General features: G+C 39.6%; 1 protein-coding gene across 1 annotated transcript in view; it reads right to left on the bottom strand.

Annotated features, from left to right (window-relative positions):
• The window catches only part of LOC124261586, a 44,155-nt gene extending 41,673 nt beyond the window's left edge, over window positions 1–2,482 (bottom strand). Inside the window, exon 1 of the mRNA XM_046695911.1 lies at window positions 2,133–2,482. Within this exon, the coding sequence (XP_046551867.1) occupies window positions 2,133–2,190 (58 nt within the window). The 5' untranslated portion in view covers window positions 2,191–2,482. The remainder of the gene's footprint in view (window positions 1–2,132) is intronic.
• Between the last annotated feature and the right edge of the window lie 17,480 nt (window positions 2,483–19,962).

Raw genomic sequence — 19,962 nt, 5'->3', positions numbered from 1 at the left:
CCTACCGTGTTGAAGACACTGTCGTTGGTAGGATATACATTGGGCAATGGGACCTAGGCAGGTCCTGCTTTCCATTGTAGATGCGAGGTCGATTTATTCTCCGTGATGGTGGCGAATGATTTTTAATGATAGAACATCACTAGAAACTGCTTACCCTTTTTGCGAACACCTGGTGTCATCACTGATTCCCAGTGATGCATTCATATAATTAACACCCCTGTTTTATCTTTGACGCCCAGTAAGATCTGTGTTGATGATGGAGCTATTCTACAGTGTTGTGGTTTGATACAGTGTTGAATATGGGTGAGTCTCTCCATGAACTGTCGATGATGATGGAGCTGTTCTCTAGTGTCACGGTTTTATATAGTGTTGAATATGGGCGAGTCTCTCCATGAACTGTCGATGATGATTGAGCTGTTCTCTAGTGTCACGGTTTTATATAGTGTTGAATATGGGTGAGTCTCTCGATGAACTGTCGGATGATGATTGAGCTGTTCTCTAGTGTCATGGTTTTATATAGTGTTTAATATGGGCGAGTCTCTCCATGAACAGGTCGGATGTTTTAGTCTAATTACCGTTGAATCGCTCCATGAATTGGCTTATGCTGAATGTTTATCATAATCGAATAACTCCATGAACTGGCGTTTGTTTAGCTCTATTTACGATCGAATATCAATATTTATTGGTGTTTAATGTTAGCTATGATCGATTCTCTCCATGTAACAGCGAATATTTGATAAATCTAATTATCTCTTAATAAATTTGGTGAATGTTTCATTCTCATTTTGATCGAATCGCTCCATGATTTGGCGTGTGTTAAATATTGATTATTGAGCAACTCTTACAATACTTGATGGTTTAGTAACGGTCTTCGCAATCCACTTGTGAGACCTTTTGATGTTGCATTGATCCAGTGGAAATAGTAGAGATAGAACTGCTGGTTCGTCAAGAAGTTTTTGACACTGATCTATGCCAATACTCAAAGGAATGGTGTATCATCTGGAAAACTACATCCCCAATCGACATGTCTTTCGATGACACATGGCCACCAAAGAAGAATATCCATAATACAATTAGATCAAACTATCCTATAACCTATAAAACAAATATCTGTTGATAACACATGACCACCCAAAAGGAATATCAATAACACACTTAGATAAAAACTATCCAAAGAAACAAATATCTTTCGATAATAAATTACCACTCCTAAACTAATATCAATAACACAATTAGATAAAAACTATCCTATGAGACAAATATCTTTCGATAATGCATGATCACCCCAAAAGAATATCAATTACACTATTAGATAAAACCCTAAATATCGTTCTAACATCGTTGGCATCAATCGTTCCCTTGGTATAATCCTATTTCCATTCCATCATGTGAGAAACAACCACCTGGTGTTAAGGTCCAACCTACAATACTGTCAGATGGAGTAGTGTTTATACAAATCCACATGCCCGTGAGCCCACACTACCATTCATGCATATCCACGAGACCATCAACACGTGTTGCTACCAACAGAGCTTAAGAACCAGGAAGTGATATATGCAGCAGGAAATGCTTGTATATTTCATGTGTTCCGTGCCTGAAGCAGACACCTGATTGGGAGGTTACTGCAACTGACATAGTTCCAGCTGATGGTGAAGGGTTGATGACCTACTACCAGACACGAGGTTCATCCGTTTAGGTCAATATGTTTGCACAACCATCTGTCACATCACACTTCAAATGGAATTTTACCATGCCCTAGTTCGATAACTCACACACGTTAAAGTAGGTCTCAGTACCCCAAGTTCAGACAGGCTCCTCAACGGTGTTCAAACTGAAAACGTTCAGCCTACTTATTAAAAATGAATCAGCTGAAACATTACTCTACTTAACATTTAAATCCATTATACGAACTTACGCCTTCGTGCACAAATGTTTAACCACTCATTAATAACTGATTAGCTAAAACATTCAGGCATGTACGATAAACGATTATACCATGTAATAATATCCTACCATCCCATGTCGACATGTGCAACTTGTTGTAAACATATAAATAACGATATTTTAATATTTGAGATTTGTCTGTTTTAATCTCCATGTTTGAAGTACATTGACGTGGGTTGTCTACTCACCAGCTTGTCCCCCGGGACGAGATCGACGTTGGTCCTTCCTGCTGGTGTTATTGCCCATGTTTACAGTCGGGATATACTACCTCCGTGTATTACACCTGTTTAGGCTTCCTCTAATCGGCATGGATAGTAAATGTCCTTTCATGAATCGGCACACAACATTCACACAGCTATGGACTCTCTGCCTATATATTTAGTCCTAGTGACGTGAACGGTTTTACAATCTGAGCGATAGCCCAGGCAGTTACGACGATGTAACTGGAGCCAGCGGTGAAGACGCTATCGGGAATTCCTACTGCAGAGGAAAGCCCACAGTCTGGAGCGAACTCTCACACGTGGACTCGTAACTGACAGGAGCAACACGTGCATACGTAATTCACCGACCAATCAGCGTCTTCAACATCACAGAAGGCTTTTGTTTGGCTGCATTGATTTCATCGTACGTACAGCTCGACCTCATTCAACTGGCACGCTCTTCCGGTGTGGGGGTAGGGAAGACTGTAGTTCCGTGTCTGTCTGCGGGGCGAAGGCTTCCCAGCACTCAACCGCTGTGCCTAGTTTATTGGACATAATGTTCATCGTGGGAACTAATATTACAAGCATAAATATTTTACTACGAGTTTTTCCCAGATTAGAATTTCTTCAGGACGGAAGGCAAGAAGTACATATTTATGAGACACACTTACACGATTACATCAGCAAACCATATCGACCGTACACATGCAATTGTATTTTTTATTTTTATTCATTTTTTCAAATTTAGATTCTATTCGATTTGTAACATGTCTGTGTTCAAACCCAGTCATGATGAATTCGATATCTAGGCAAGGCTGACATAGATGATCAAACTCGATCATATTACTCACACGTCAGACACCATCTTGATTCTTCACAGACCACCGCCATATAATTGTTTGATCGGCATTCTACCCAGCTAACACAAAACATTTTCGAAATATTTTCATAAGGTTTCAAAATAATTTTTCAAAAACATTTTCGCCCAAATGTTTTTGAAACGTTATAAAAATGTTTCACAACAAATCATAATGTTATTGAAATGTTTTCAAAATGTTATTCAAAAACGTCATGCTATAACATGGGTGAAACTGTTTCATAACATGTCTTTGAAATGTTGTGCAAGAACATGTTTAATGAAATATTGTCATCACGTTTTAAAAACATTGTGGACACATTCATGACATATCATACAAATAATGTCTAAATATCTCAAAAATACTGAAAATGTTTTTGAAATGTTTTCCAAATGTTTTTCAAAAACGTCATGCTATAACATGTTTGAAACTATTTTACAACATATAGAAGTTGGTGAATCAAAAATGAAGCTTACAAGCTTGTGGATGACAACTTCTTGTTTATTGCATAGAGCGACCTTTCGGTGTAGATTCTTACACCGTTATCAAGCTAACAGTAACTACAATATAGTCGGAACCGTCCAATCGACTCTGATTTTAGCACCGTTATGTATCTGGAGAACTGCCAGGTGCGGCGTTAAACAGAAGCGACAGAACCATTTCCACAGCCACAAGAAATAACTGCTAAAATCAGAGTGGATTGTGCAGTTCCGACTATATATTGAGCATGTGTTTGTTTGTTTGTTGAACGCCTCACTCCGCAATGTTTCAACTGCTTGACGACGGTCTGTAAATAATCGAGACTGGACCAGACAATCCAGTGATTGACATAAAGAGATAACAGAGCACGTGTTTATGATTCAATAGTGATGACAATAACCAGCATTTACATATGCAAGAGCTAGACAATTCTTCACCTTAAAAACTTCGGGAACGTACGATACTAGACTAAATAGGGAATCGCATCGGAAATAACAAACAATCTGGGATAAAGATAAAAACACATACAACATTGGAACGGATATATTGAATTGACTGGCTTGCTGTTATCACACTCGACACACTGGTACATAGGCATCGTTTGTGTATTATTCATAATATATCAGCTGTTTATATAATACATCTATCTTTAGATTCCAACTGTCCTTCACTCTCTGACGTAGAGTCGGCAGTTAAAGGAATTACGTCGAGCGCACAACCCTGAGAACATAATGAACGACGAAGAAAAGACCGAGCTACGTCAAATCTTTATTGTCATATCGACTTAGTGTTGTGTCAACGAGCAGCAGGGAAATGTCATGTTCTATTTGTGGACAAAGCCTCCTCTTGCTATGTATTTTAGGGAATCGTAAAAGTTATTTTGATATAAGTGTAGGTTTAAAGCACAGAACCTATTGGATATTTTATCGAGTATGATTCATCGTTTAACCATGTTTCGCGTCTTGCCGATAGCTTCTGGCATAAAATATTTAGACATGTACATTGATACCAAACTACATATTATTATTTATACCTTTCGGACGTATTTCGGAGCAGCGACGAGAGATCCGTTAAATGTCAATATTATTGTTGCATTTAAAATGGATATTTAATACGGAACCTTATTTACAAGCCGGATAGAAAATGTCAGGGCTGGAATTTACATCTCATGTTCAATTTTTATTTAAATTTGTAATGTGAAAATTGTCGGGAAACATATTAGAATATACAAATGGAAAGAAGTTCCACACAAAATCGCCCCTGGTGTATTTTCAGAAAGCGTAACTGGTGTTATAATACCGTAAATGATCCAATAGGATAAATGTTGAGATATTGATTATTCAAGGCAAGAACTGGCACGTAATGGTTTATCATCCACATGAAATGTCAGCTCGCGAAGATCGAAAGGTTGAATGTTTCTTTGGCAGACTTACTTTTTATCCCGTTTTTAGAGGTTATATATGTCAGTCACATGTTATGTCAGAATGTGATCGCCACCGTCACCTTATGTCTTTGTAATCTTACGAACGTTTGACATATTTTAGGTATGTTAGTTATATAAATGTTACAATACATATATGTAATATGCATTGTAATCTTACAACTTTTGATATTTTTTAGGTATGTTAGTTATATAAATGTTACAATACATATATGTAATATGCATTGTAATCTTACAACTTTTGATATTTTTTAGGTATGTTAGTTATATAAATGTTACAATACATATATGTAATATGCATTGTAATCTTACAACTTTGATATTTTTTAGGTATGTTAGTTATATAAATGTTACAATACATATATGTAATATGCATTGTAATCTTACAACTTTTGATATTTTTTAGGTATGTTAGTTATATAAATGTTACAATACATATATGTAATATGCATTGTAATCTTACAACTTTTGATATTTTTTAGGTATGTTAGTTATATAAATGTTACAATACATATATGTAAAATGCATTGTTTCAAGGATTACGGGTATTCCTCGTATTCTAGGTAGTAGCGTGAAAAGGGGCGGTGGGGTAGTCTAGTGGTTAAAGCGTTCATTCGTCATGCCGAAGACCCGGGTTCGATTCCCCACATGGGTACAATGTGTGAAGCCCATTTCTGCCGTGATATTGCTGGAATATTGCTAAAAGCGGCGTAAAACCAAACACACTCACTCACTCATTCACGTAGCGTGAAAAAAACTTGTTTAACGCCAGCTCGAAGGGATCGACAGTGGATCGTGAAATGTGGTCAGAACCAGGACACGATCGCTGGGACACGATTGATAGGTCGTGGGTGTAAGGCCTAGGCCGAATTGTCGGACATTCAAAGAGTACGTTTGCCACTTCTTTCCCAAAGTCATTACTTGAACATATTCAGATTCTATTCATCGAGTAAGATGACAATCTTATACAAACGAAGGTTAGGATGACCTGCGAAGGAGCACCGCATTTAGTTGTTAAACAGAGAGACACATAGTCCCTCAGTAGAAGTATCTCTAACTAAAAGAATGACCTTATATGAAATTGAATTAAATTTTATAAATGCCATCCTAAGGGCGCAGATCGAAAAAGTATCACTGATACGACTGGAAGACTGGGTGAAGGTCAAGGTAAATCTGCATATAATTTTGTTATTACGTGAGACATTTATTGTCAAACTGCATCTTGTTTGTGTTTCCTTAAACAGGAAGGGATGTCATTACCCTGCAATGCATACTACCCATCAAAATTTTAGACTCACTTAAAGCACTCACTATATGTTATGTATATATATGTGGTTACATCGAAGATGAATTTCTCCACTAACTTAGGGGAACAAACTGTAAACCTTATGCAGATGAATTGCACGAGGATCATGCATCAAATTGCTGAAAAGCATGTGCAAGTATCTTGCTTGTGAACAGCTGCGTTTTGGCGTAACGTTTTGTTAAGAATTCGCCAATTTTCACTGAGTTTCATCATTTATTGAACTCATGACAATAACCTTTTCAACGTTACAAATTTGTTTTACAATACATCAGTTCATGTATAAACAGTACCTTTAAACAGTATGGAATATTTGGCAAAATCTAGTTCAGAACAGTTGACTGAAGTAAGTGGCTACATTTAGTGAGTCTAAACTTTTGATGGGTAGTATATATTTTTAGTATATTTTCTTTAAGGCAGGAAGCGTCGTGGGACTATACTGTTCCAAAACCGCATGGCATATTTAATGGCACAGTTCACACTCCGGCGCAGTGATGACTTAGCATAACATCACTGCCACAGGCTAATTTGCATATCACGTGACCGGACTTTTCTCTCGTTTGTAAACAAACGCATATTCATATGAAGAGACTGGCCTTAAGCAAGCTTTCTGCGCGCTCTTAACAATGTTTTACGTTGTTACATTTATATTCTTCCACAACTACGGCAGTAAGGTTTATGACAGTACATATTTAGATATCAAACTGGCTGCATCGTTTGCTCTCCGTTGGCTTCGATGACAGAACGTGGAGCTGTACAACCTATGTAAACAAAGGATCGCTACGCAAATCGAAATAGTGTTTCACGTTTTAGGATATTTTCTCAGTGAAACTAAATCATTCTATCAAAGATGTTTAATTAGACGTTAATTAGAGTTAAGAAATATGTACATTATATTGAATGGACGGTGCAAGATGTGACGAATCGTCACATCTTTCTGGCCTGTGGCAGAGGTACTATGCTGGTTGGCGGCATGGAACTCTGGGTAGGAGAGTGGGCACAGTTGTGTTACGAAACCGGAAGTGAAGATATTAAACCGGAAGTCATTACAACACTATTAAACAGGTAGCTTCAGACACGGGGCTTTCTGTTTTTAAGCTTAAGGCTATCATTTGGCTAGTGGTTCACCAACCGGAAATGAGAAAATTGAACCGGAAGTCTACCTGACTTTCTGATTAGGGTTGTAGGTCCTGTGTACTAAAAGGGATCAAGCAACAACGCTGCACAGGAAATACATTTAGGTCCGTCGTATTTCGAGCTAGTGGAATAGTGCACTTCATCGTATATTGTCTGAGGTTGTGACTGACTGACTGAGTTTGGTTTTACGCCGCTTTTAGCAATATTCCAGCAACATCACGGCGGGGGACACCAGAAATGGGCTTCACACATTGTACCCATGTGGGGATTCGAACCCGGGTCTTCGGCGTGACGAGCCAACGCTTTAACCACTAGGCTACCCCACCGCCCCTCTGAGGTTGTGCATTGCTCCAAACTAAAATTTATGTTATGACAGTTGAACGTGATATGTAGGCTACTTAAATATTTCTGAAAATGGCGATAAAGGGGGCCTTTTAAGGTTCGTGGCAGGTATAGTTTGTCTTTACCTATAAGTAACAGCCCACACATACACCATGTACAGTAACTGTATAATGAAAGTTAAATGAAAAATACTTTATGTTTTATTGGGTCACTGTAATTGCGATTCCACGAGTAAGTTATGACTGAGTATGCTAAGTCCCCCATGAACAATCAAGATAAGAGCACAGTTCCGCAACATATCCCTGACTGGAGTGAGTGAGTATGGTTTTACGCCGCTTTTAGCAATATTACAGCAATATCACGGCAGGGACACCAGAAATGGTCTTCACACATTTTCCAATATGGGGAATCGAACCCGGGTCTTCGGCGTGACGAGCAAACACTTAACTACTAGGCTTCCCACCGCCCCCTCTGCCTGGAAGAGGCGACTACATGCACAAGGTGGTCAAGATTGGTTACGTATAAGAATCCATCGTGTGCTAATTAAGTAGATCGATGTTCTTGATGACAATCAACGGCTTTTCTGGATTGTCAGGTTTATTCACAAACAAATTTAGCGGAAATATTGTTAATTAATGTGTGAAACAACAGACAAAACCCCGAAAATGTATAAATGAAAACAGAGGGTGAGTGAGTTCCATCAGCACGGGTGGCGGAGAATGATGCACTTCAACCACTTCGAGCACCCCAGGAGCCTGGCTGTTAACCGCCATCAAACACCCTCACTCACTCGAGATACGTGATCCACGTGCTGGCAGCATGTGACGTCTCTGTCAACACAGTACAGCTAATCATTATTGCAACAATATTAAAGCGTAAAAATCAATACACACAGCATTTTAACAGTCTCGGCGTTCTGGAAGAATGACATGACATCAATCATTTTGCTAACAATGCCTGTCCTTGATTTCCAGTCAAAAACACGCTAAAACCTATTTAGATGTAAATATTGATATCCTAGCACGTCCTTCAAACAGAATTCCACTCGATAAAGCCTTCACCTTGAATTGCCGGATGGGGGACCTGTACATCCTGTCAAATTATGCATTGATTCAATACATACTTACACCAGTTTACACTGACTGTTCTTCATACTGTCTCTCTATCGTAGGTTAAGATCTGCGCAAACCGACGTTGAGAGATGGTACTTATTGTTGCCCTGTCTGGTGCTCAGCATAATGTTTTGTTTTGTTTGTTTCTTGTTTGTTTAATGCTACACTCAACAATATTCAGCTATATGGCGGCGGTCTGTAAATAATCGAGCCTGGATCAAACAATCCAGTGATTAACAGCATGAGCATCGATCTACGCAATTGCAATACGATGAAATGCGTCAACCAAGTCAGCGAGCCTCACCACTGCACCCGTTTCCGTTAGTTGCCTATCACGACAAGCATGGGTTACTGAAGACCAATTCTAACCCGGATCTTCACGGGTTAGTGGTATATAAGAAGCATCATTGTTTAACTAGCGCATGGCATCACAATTTGAATAGGCTAGCACTACAACACTGGCGTAAGTCAGAGCAAGTACAAGCAGCTCCACACAGACAGACAGACAGACACACACACACACACAAAAGGAAACAATAATCTAGACTGTCCGTTAAAAAGTGTTCCTGTCAGGTGGTATTATTGACTGACGGAGCTAGTATCTTGTACTAGTAATGAAAGATTGAGATCGTATACAGATCCCAATCAGTGTTTTACGCCATGTTTACTTAAGGTAGATAAACAATATTAGTGTATACACCGTGATTGACATGTTAATTCCAAATAGGTGTATTATCTTCAGCTGATTGATCACTTTTGTTCATGGTCTGTGATCCTTCAAAGATATTTACCGAGAATATTGTCTAATTCCATTAGTTTTAGATACATCACCATTAACTCCACAAAACCCTTCAGCTAACTGGTGCATTATTCCCTTAGCCTCTTCCTTACCTACCTACTTATCTAATGTATATCAAGTTAAACATCTGCTGCCAATATACCAGATTAATGTGAGTTGAACTGTATTGTTCTGGACAGGCATTGTAAAAATATATTGTCCAGAAAATATCAAATTCTTTGTCTGCAAGCAGTAATTTGAAGTGAGGCGAGTTAATATTTATACTAACTGATAATATATTAAATCAGTAGTATTTCAACAATATCTTGACTAAAACAGGTAATGTATTAATAATACATTTTTAGTATTATCTCCGTCGACAATGGTTACTAGTCTAGAGTAACACCGGTGATGTGTTAAAACAATGTAAGCATTAGTGAGTGAGTGAGCTTAGTTTTACGCCGCACTCAGCTATATTCCAGCTATATGGCGGCTATCTGTAAATAATCGAGTCTGGACCAGACATTCCAGTGATCAACGGGCATTAGCATCGATCTGCAAAATGGGGAACTGATGACATGTGTCAACCAAGTCAGCGAGCCTGACCACCCGATCCCGTTGGTCGCCTCTTACGACAAGCATTGGTTACTGTAGGCCAATATTCTAACCCGGACCCGGTATGTAAGCATTGAACTATTTTCTTCATAACAGGTGAGGTGGGGTAGCCTAATGGTTAAATCGTTCGTTCGTCACGCCATAGGCCCGGGTTCGATTCCCTACATCGGAACATTGTGTGAAGCCCATTTCTGGTGTCCGCCGCCGTGATATTGCTGGAATATTGAGGAAAGCGGCGTAAAACTAGACTCAATCACTCACTTTGTCATAACAACACAATAGTTTAAGGGCTACTGATGACCAGCAGCAAACGTCAAGTCAGAATACCATAGTGACCATGATGACTAAGAGTGCCTCTACTACCTGCATGATACCCCAGCTGCACTGTTCCTCTGGATACCTCTCGCTTATTAGACAGTCGAATTAATACATATTAAGATAAAAACCATGAAGGAAGAAAAATGCTGAAAAGGGTCTTCCTCTCAGGGGTCAATTATTTTACGGAACTTCAACCCCCTGTGAAGGTACGGTCACGATCAATCAGTTATGTATTCATTTTCCAAATTATAAATCACTTATTAATAACCAGGTTTCTGAAGTGTATGAAACTATAGCAGTTATAATAACTATCAACACAACACGTCAACACGAGGGACCAGCCTGTCTTCATACACCAAAACAGATTCCTATTTGATTGGATCTGTATACCCGCCTCAATTCAACACAAGAAAGAATAGACAAAGAGTCATCACACTGCACAAGATCGCTGCATCCGGGTCTTTCATATACGTCATCAGCATGCCACTACCATCGAGACTGCAGGGTGTTTGCCTGGATTGAGGTAGGTAACAATACTTACAACAGGAAACGTCTGAGAGGGATGGTTTAGACTCAGGAGAGCGATATCGAGACATTTGCATCAATTACAACGTATTCGAACAACGGAGGCGTCGACTCTGAGTAACTTGCGCTGAGTCTGGTTCAGTGATGAATTCTTTTCCAATGCAGAGATTGAAGACAGCATGTATATCGACGTCGAAATGGACGTTTTGCACACAAGTGCGTTGGACTGATTTTGTGTGATTGTGCGAGGAGCCATATCCTGACAGCAAATCGGTACACTGAACAACTTCTTCAATGTCACCTTCTTCCGATTATCAACCGAAAGAGGGAGGTGTTTCAGCGTGACAACGCTACACTATACATACTTCCTGTCACTATTGACTTCCTTTAAGACCCGTGAAGATCCGGGTTAGAATTGGTCTTCAGTAACCCATGCATGTCGTAAGAGGCGACTAACGGGATCTGGTAGTCAGGCTCGCTGATCTGGTTGACACATGTCATCGTAGATCGATGCCCATGCTATTGATCACTGGATTGTCTTGTCCAGACTCGATTATTAACAGACCACCACCATATAGCTGGAATATTGCAAAGTGCGGCGTAAAACAACAATAAACCAAACCATGACATTCTTCATATTTCAACTGTCAGTGTCTTGCCATGGTCTTCCAGATCCGATGGAGCATCTATGGGACGGCCTTGACAGACGTGTACGTCAACGTGCACATGCACAACTGCACATGCACAACTGGTCCATGTGTTGCAGGAACATAGGGGAAGATTCCACAGGACAGAATCCGTAGATGTACTTAGTGTGCGTGCTACGGATGTTTTTAGTTACTAATTGTTTGATCGGCATTCTAGAAGTTGGTGAGTCACAAATGAATCATTGAACTTTATGGATAACAACTTCTTGTTCATTGCATAGAGTGACGTCTCGATGTAGACTCTTACACCGTTATCAAGCTGTAAGAATCTGCATCGAAACGTTGCTCTATGCAAATCACAATATGTTGTCATCCATAAAGTTGCATGCTTCATTTGCTAAGGACGTGTATAGCAAGACGAGAGGTACTTTTGGTTACACCATGTACAGATCGTTACACCCCACTCGTGGACGTGCGTGTCTTGTGACAGGAAATCAGTATTGCCAATGTGGCTACAGAACATGCGATCACCACCAAGTTTCATCTATGTGCCAATAACATTATATGTGATATGCACATTTAACTGAACACAGTTTACATTTTAAGGTAACCCTGTGTATTCGGACGTGTATTGTACCTATTGAGAAGTGAGAAATAATTATTTGAAGTCGAAAATAATCGTTTCAACATCGACACTCATAGTAAAAACACGGATTATTCATTCGTATAGTATTTTCATTGGCAGCTGGGAAATAGGGGAATAGATCCTGGTTTGGAATGCTGTATCTTAACTTCCCACGCAACCTCCCAGACTTCAGATACCCGCAGTGAATTTAATGCTTTGCCTACCAGACGAATACATTATTTAGCATTCTGAAAGGAAACCCAAGAACTTCATTGCTGAATCAAAATGCCAGTTTTAACATCAGCAGTTATACAATCAATGTGGTCGAATCAATGGTCATTTGTACGTAAACAGAGTAAGGATGTGATTCCGAAGACGACCACGTGACGTCGTGGGTGACGTAAAACGTTATATTGGACTCGCGAGACCAGAGAACGTTATAAATTGGCAATAGCTGCGTGTTTGGTGGGTACAGCCAATGAACGATCCGGGGCTATGATAGCTTTTACTGCCCGTCTGTGCTGTTGAAATGAACAGACGAAAATAGGCTCAGTTGGAAGAGACGAGTTAAGGGTATTACAAGCATGTCTACAGAACATTATTAGACTCGCTGCAGCAATGGCAGTGGGTAATTATATAAAGCCAGGATGACTTCAATGTACAGTACATAGGCGTGCAATGATAGACGGATGGAAACATTAAATGACTGGGAGACAATAAATTAGAGAGATGCAAGTACGATCTGTGATAGACCTACATGAAAGGGACGCGAAGCCATAGACAGGGGCACAGTGTCCTAGACGCTGTATTGACAAACATTCGTTTGTAGGTGAATAGAGCCCTACATAGCAAGACACTGTGTCATAGACGCTGTATTGACAAACATGCGTTGGTAGGTGAAATGAGCCCCACATAACAGTACACAGTGATATAGGTAGTCAGGCTTGGTTTATCCATGTCATCGTACCCCAATTGCGTAGATCGATGCTTATGCTGTAGATCACTGGATTGTCTAGTCCAAACTGGACTAAATTCAGACCACCACCATATAGCTGGAATATTGCAAAGTGCGGCGTAAAACAACAACAAACCAAACCAAGACTTCCTTCATATTTCAACTGCCAGTGTCTTGCCATGGTCTTCCAGATCCGATAGAGCATCCGTGGGACGGCCTTGACAGACGTGTACGTCAACGTCAACATTAGCGCCAGACACATGCACAACTGGTCCATGTCTCCTCGGTACCTATTGCTACAGTCCACGTACAACCATACTCACTCACTCACTCACAAGTAGACACTGGTCAGATACAGACAAGACTATGGCATATGTGTTATATTATAGTAGCATGGCTATACAACGTTAATACACACACCGCCCTGGTTAGTGATCACTGACATGGAGCACTTGACACAAACAACTCCCAGTGGAGAACCTACATGACCAGGGTGCTGTTGTACAAAGCGATCTAAGGTGACCGTAACTCCTATAAACTTAAGGTTGTCTTAGCGCTAAGGGTGTTTTGTACAACGGCGCCCAGAATCGCATTTCAAGGATCCTTTACACCTGTAGCAAAAACTGTTGACAATTAGAAACTGGAACATAAGGTGTTCTCACGGAACCTTTGCACCTGTAGCAGAGACTTGTTGACAATTAGAAGCTGGAACATGAGGTGTTTTCACCGAATCTTCACATCATTACAGTTGTCGTGTAAGGTATTTTGACAGTGTTTGGCGATGAGAGGTAGTTGAGTGTGTCGTCACATCGGCAGTATTTCTGGTAAGTCGTGACAACACGAGGACGTCCAAGACTTTCGGGGAACATGATGGAAAGGTGCATCTCAAACATCTTCAAGCTCTTTTGCCATATCTTTAAGACGGTCACTCCCTGAGTGAGTGAGTGGCATTACATGATTCTGTAGTCATGGTTTTTGAAGTGGTTTTAGTGCTAATATGTTACGAGCAGATCTGAGTTGTGTCTGTGATTTGCACACAGAGTATAACTACCCCATTGATAATACCATGTGACGTTTCCAGGACGTTCAGGACGTTTTCTTGACACCTCAGTAATTTGCTCACATAGTGGAGAACCCACTTTCTATCACTGTATCGTATTTTATCATTGTCTATTCGCGAACACCTGGCAGCATCACTACTTGATAAACAGATGCTTATCGTGCAGCAAGAATCGTACAATGGACTCGGATTTTATCAGAGATTTCTTACGATTATAGGACTGGTTGTTTCGCAATTATTTATGTGCATTTCTCCGCCTGGAGATTGAACCAGTCTGTAAGATTGATATTAAAAGAGCCAAGATCTGTCAAATACACAGATAAAGGATGTAAAAATGGACGGCGGCCCTAATAATAGTAATTGTCCCTAATGATGGCAGGAGAAAATGATATGTTCTAAACAGGATATTGCCACTGGAAAATTTAGTCAGATGCAATAGATCACGCTGGTGATTGGTCCATCGGGATACCGTTTGTCTATTGTGCGGCGTAGCCGTGATACAATGTTTGATTTTTCAGAAAGTATCGACGTGTGTGTTTTTCGCGTCAGTGTGTTTCTGGCAATGTTTTTAAAATATCAAAGAATGCCTCAGATTATACCAGGGCGTGGGGTAGCCTATCAGAGTCCATTACCTTCTCGGTGACAATATGTGATACAACTTGCGGATATCCCCTGCTGTGATATTGCTAATACATTTCTCACTCACTCATTCACTCATTCACTCATTCACTCATTCACTCATTCACTCTCTCACACACACACACACTCACGCACGCACGCACGCATGCATGCACGTACGCATGCACGCACTCACTCACTCAAAGGTGTATCTCCTTTGACGATATACGTGGTTCATACATTGATAGGTCATGACCTTTACTGAAACACTACTGCATCAGTCATTTTAAAACAATATATTCACATAAACACTGTATCAATTGCCATGAAAAACTGTACATTCATGTTTGTTGGTGGCTGAAAATGAAACAGTCATGGAATTTGCCTTGATTGTGACCATAAGAAATAAGTAACCATTTGATAACGTTTAGAATTTTTGGTCAAATTAAAATTTACAAGTGTATACTCCTTTCTCCAGGCCGTACGGTCTAATTCTACAACTAAACATGCTGCTTGACATATTCTAGTATGCCACTGTCTGTTTCAGTTCCAAACAGAAAACTGACGCTCAACAGTGTCAAAAACATATGACCGTATGGAGTTTCTTTAAAAGAAAATTGCTCCCCGCCTTTCTTGTTTAACCAAATATAGAACCCGGCCACAAACGAAGCAGGCGATGTCGACAATAAGATCGCGTTAAACTTTATTGAGAACTAAAAGGTATTCTGGATTGATGTTCAGAGAGTCGTTAATTACAACAAATTGAATCCAAACTCACTTGACTGTCAACTCTCAATGTGCGTGATAGAAGGGAGGGATAACTACTTCAACTAAAGATAATGAAATTCTCGGTTTGAATTGTATTTAATTGTGTCAGTGTTTTGCTCTGCATATCTGCATGTATACACGCAAAGGCAATAGTAACTGTAATCTTGTTTTTAAACTTCATATTGTGATTATGTTAGAAGCTGAACATCTTCCGTTATCTCTTTTGCTTTCAACATTCGAAACGAATTTTGTTTTTCTGTTAAGCTGAAGAAAGTGTCCACAGGCTAAATGATAATTAAAATTGGAACGAAAACGTTTTTAATACTTTAAATTCAAATCTGTCAAGGAAATGTTATTGGCACGGGTTATGGTAGCATTTTGTGCGTTCCCTTTATAGGTGTTTGACGTTAGATAAGGAGAATGTGGCTCCTTGGTCCCATTAACACTACAACAAGCTTCCGTAATCTGTCTCAACTATTGATTTGTTGGATATCGAGTTAGACGGTTGCTAACAAGTAATCTGCAAGGTCGCATAGCCGTATCATAATATTTAGTGCTAATTTCAGTTCTTAATAATTTGTATGATTATACTTTATTGTGCTTTTGACCAAATACTTTGAAAAATTGTGTGTGAAAATAGGGGAGAATTGACATGAGGTTGAGATTTTGCTGACAATTCATTTTGAGTAAGAGGAGATACACATTCTTTCGGTTGAGTGAATGAATGAGTGAGTGAGTGAGTGAGAAATGTTGAACGTCACATTGAGCATTGTCTCACCTATGTTATGACGGCTGGTAACAAATTGTGATAATTAACTCAATATAATACATGAGTAGGTTTCGGAAAGATAAATAACAAGTAGAAAAAGGCATTCAGTGGGAATATTTGCGACTACATATACAACTATATAGGATAAGTAGGTACTGCTTTTAGTGTTTAGCAACAAAGATGGCGTAACTGTTGTTTATCGGCGATCACGTCCAAATCAACCAGCAGGAATCCTGACGAATTATAGGTATAATTGTTATTATTATCCTAATAATAGCCTAAGATCAGTGTCCATCAGGGACGTAGACAAGGCTCGCTAAATACCACGTATATTTCTTAAACATGATATGTACCTTTCCAAAACAAACTAGAGTGAATGCCTCATTAAATTACATGGCCCCGAGACTGAAAGCATGGCCAATGATCCGCGCTACTGGAGCATGTTGAATGAGTGAGTTAGTATGACCCCACCTTGAACAATATTCCAGTTTTATAACAAGCCTCATATGGCAGGAAAGTCATTGGCACGTATATTGTCATGACATGCTGAATGTGAAAAGAAAATCGGCATGTAACTCGAATCCCAGAATACAGGTTCCTCTGCACAACGATTTAACAGCCCCTGGGAATCTCTGTTAGTGTGGTGTAAACCTGATAGTATCAGCGTATCATTAGCGACAATACAGACGGTTCATACTAGTCAGAATTGTTCTACCGGTCATTCTGGGTAGTGTAAAGTGATACTCGTGTCACATACTGGCGATGACACCCGTGAAGATCCGAGTTAGAACTGGTCTTTCAGCAACCCATGCTTGTCGTAAAAGGCGACTAACAGAATCGGATGGTCAGGATCGCAAACTCGGTTGTCTACATATCTTCGTATCCTAATTACATAGATCGATGCTCATGCTGTTGATCACTGGATTGCCAGGTCTACACGTGATTATTTACTAACCGCCGCCAAATAGCTGGAATACAATACTTATGACGACCCTGAAGAATGACGATACAGAGATAATTCAAACCCTTCTTTTAATGTTAGTTTTTAATCAATTTGTAATTTAGGATAGCAAATACTTGATGACCTGGGGTTGATTAACTTCAGTATCTGAAAACCGTCATTGTATTGTAAGGTCGCCTTAACCTCTGTCAGCTCTGTGGATAGACATCAATCTTCGGAAATTGGTAATAAAAGAAATTAAATATTTGAAAAGACATCAAGAAACGTCAGAAAACCTTATGTTGTTCAGTTAAAGAAATCAAATGGTGTTCTGTATGTAATTAAATGTACGGTCCCCACAGACGTGGATAGAGACGATTTATTCCTCGCAGTTTCATCCTTGAACACAATTAAAATGTATATCATTGTTGAAAGTGAAATTCAGTTTCACAAGAAAATGTTTGGCGACATGCATGTAAATAGATGTTAAACCCTTAACTACCAGTTGAAACAATAAGATGAATAGCATTTTGCGCATCCTGTTTAATAGTTACAATATTTTATCAATCTTACAAAAATGTGTGAAATGTGCTAGTATTATCGTATTTATTTTAAGACAATGCAAAGCAGTTTATATCATTAATCACATCTGTGGATGTGTTGATATGAATATATGTGTATCTTTTTTCGTTGCTGTCTGCACCCAGACCGTGTGTGCAAAGAGCGCCTCGTTATAGTGAGAAGAAGGACGGTCTAAATCAATCCGCCTTGGCATTCTGCAGAATAACCTCTGACTTATTCATGATCTGATGAAGAACAAGTCACTGAGCCGGTTTATAATCGCTTCGTCATTATAAAAAAAAACACCATTGAAAAGATTGATACCCGAAGCTCAGCAACAAAAACAATTTCAGTATTGTCGCTTGAACAGACGTGAATGGACATGATGCTTGGATATGCATCTCCTCACATTGATAAAGAAGAAAAAACAAAGGCTTTAGAGTCGTTCAAACCTTTCTGATATGGAGCTTAAGTTTCCTCTAACCGTCATCCCAGCTTCTGACTTTCTACAGAACCTAATCTCTGCGAGTCATTTCCAGGAATTCCTGTGGAAGGCCTGATCCTCATGACATCACGAGAGTGTTGCTCCAGAGGAAGTAAGATGCGCGCGTGTGGTACTAACACCAGGATGGATCGATGATCGTCTGGAGTAATTACCCATTGTCTTTTGAAGGTAGTTGCCAGTATCGATCTTTTTCTTCCTTAATCTCTTCTTCAAGGGGGGCAATATTAGGGCAGTCATAGTCATTACGTGCTCATACTATAGATGGTCAGACGTCTTTTCTTCTTAAAAGAATATATATTGTCGTTACATCTATGGCTGTTTTCTCAGGAGACCGTTGTTCTTTTCTTGGCTACGCTAATAGGTAGTCAGGATAATTAAAGCTAGCTAGTGTCTTTCTTGAAGTGGAACAGTTTTTGTGGTGACAACCGAAAATATGTTTAAGGCTGTCGTACTCTTGATGGTAAAGTAAAGAAGAGACCTCTTGCAGATGAGCCAGAAAAGTTACACTTTCAGTTGACCTGTTTGGACTGAGGTACAGTAAATGAATGCTGTCTTACACAACAGAAGACAATATTCCAACTATATCAGAGAGTTAAATAATTGAGTCTGGATAGAGCAGGCCAGCTGTTGTTGTGTTAGGATCGATTCGCGTTTTCGGGTTACGATGACATCGGTCAACAAGGTCGGCTCTAACAACATGGGCGGAGTTTGGCCTGAAATTCACCTGCCAACGGATCTATGATAAGAAAAAGAATTATACCCTTTCTTGTACTTTACGATTTAATACTCTCTTAAAATGTTTCTTATGTAATAATGTATTAGTTAAATCACGGATCGTCACCTGACTGACGATGAAAGGGCCAACTGCCGCTGGTTTTAGAAGGTAAACTATTATTGCATGGTGCTGAATATCCAAGGATAGTAATCGAGGCGTCTAGGTTCGAACCAAGGACCCTCTGATCCTGAGACGGATAAACGGGAAACATAGAACTACGATCTTAGATCACACGGCGACCCATCCTCTCAACACAAGACGGAAGAAAGTGGTCGACACCGACGGAATTACTTCAAAGGCTTGTCCACCACCAACAACGGAAAAGTTCCAGTCAATTAAACACGTAGAGTGATCTGTATGGCATCAAACCTATAAAGAAATCGATGGAAACGAAATGGAGTTATATAAAGCGCGTCTTCTGTGGCATAACTTCATTGTAAGTGTAGTGCTGGTGGATATATCAACATTCTTACATGAAGTTTATGTGATTTGAAATAAAACAGAACAATAAACGTTCTGTCAAATCCCTTTGTTCAGTAACTCAATGGCATATCAATGACATAAATCCAACAGTATTTGTTTAATGTGTACCATGTGAAGGAGTAGGAACACGAGCTTTCGAGAACATATCCAGCAGGACAAAACTGCATCTCTTCATCGTGGAATAGACATAAAATACTTTCAGCA

This window comes from Haliotis rubra, unplaced genomic scaffold (genome assembly GCF_003918875.1).
Source record: "Haliotis rubra isolate DU_JTF1 unplaced genomic scaffold, ASM391887v1 Scf80, whole genome shotgun sequence".
Taxonomy (NCBI): domain Eukaryota; kingdom Metazoa; phylum Mollusca; class Gastropoda; order Lepetellida; family Haliotidae; genus Haliotis; species Haliotis rubra.
Note: the sequence above shows the minus strand (reverse complement) of the source record. Positions and strands in the feature narration are given on the sequence as shown.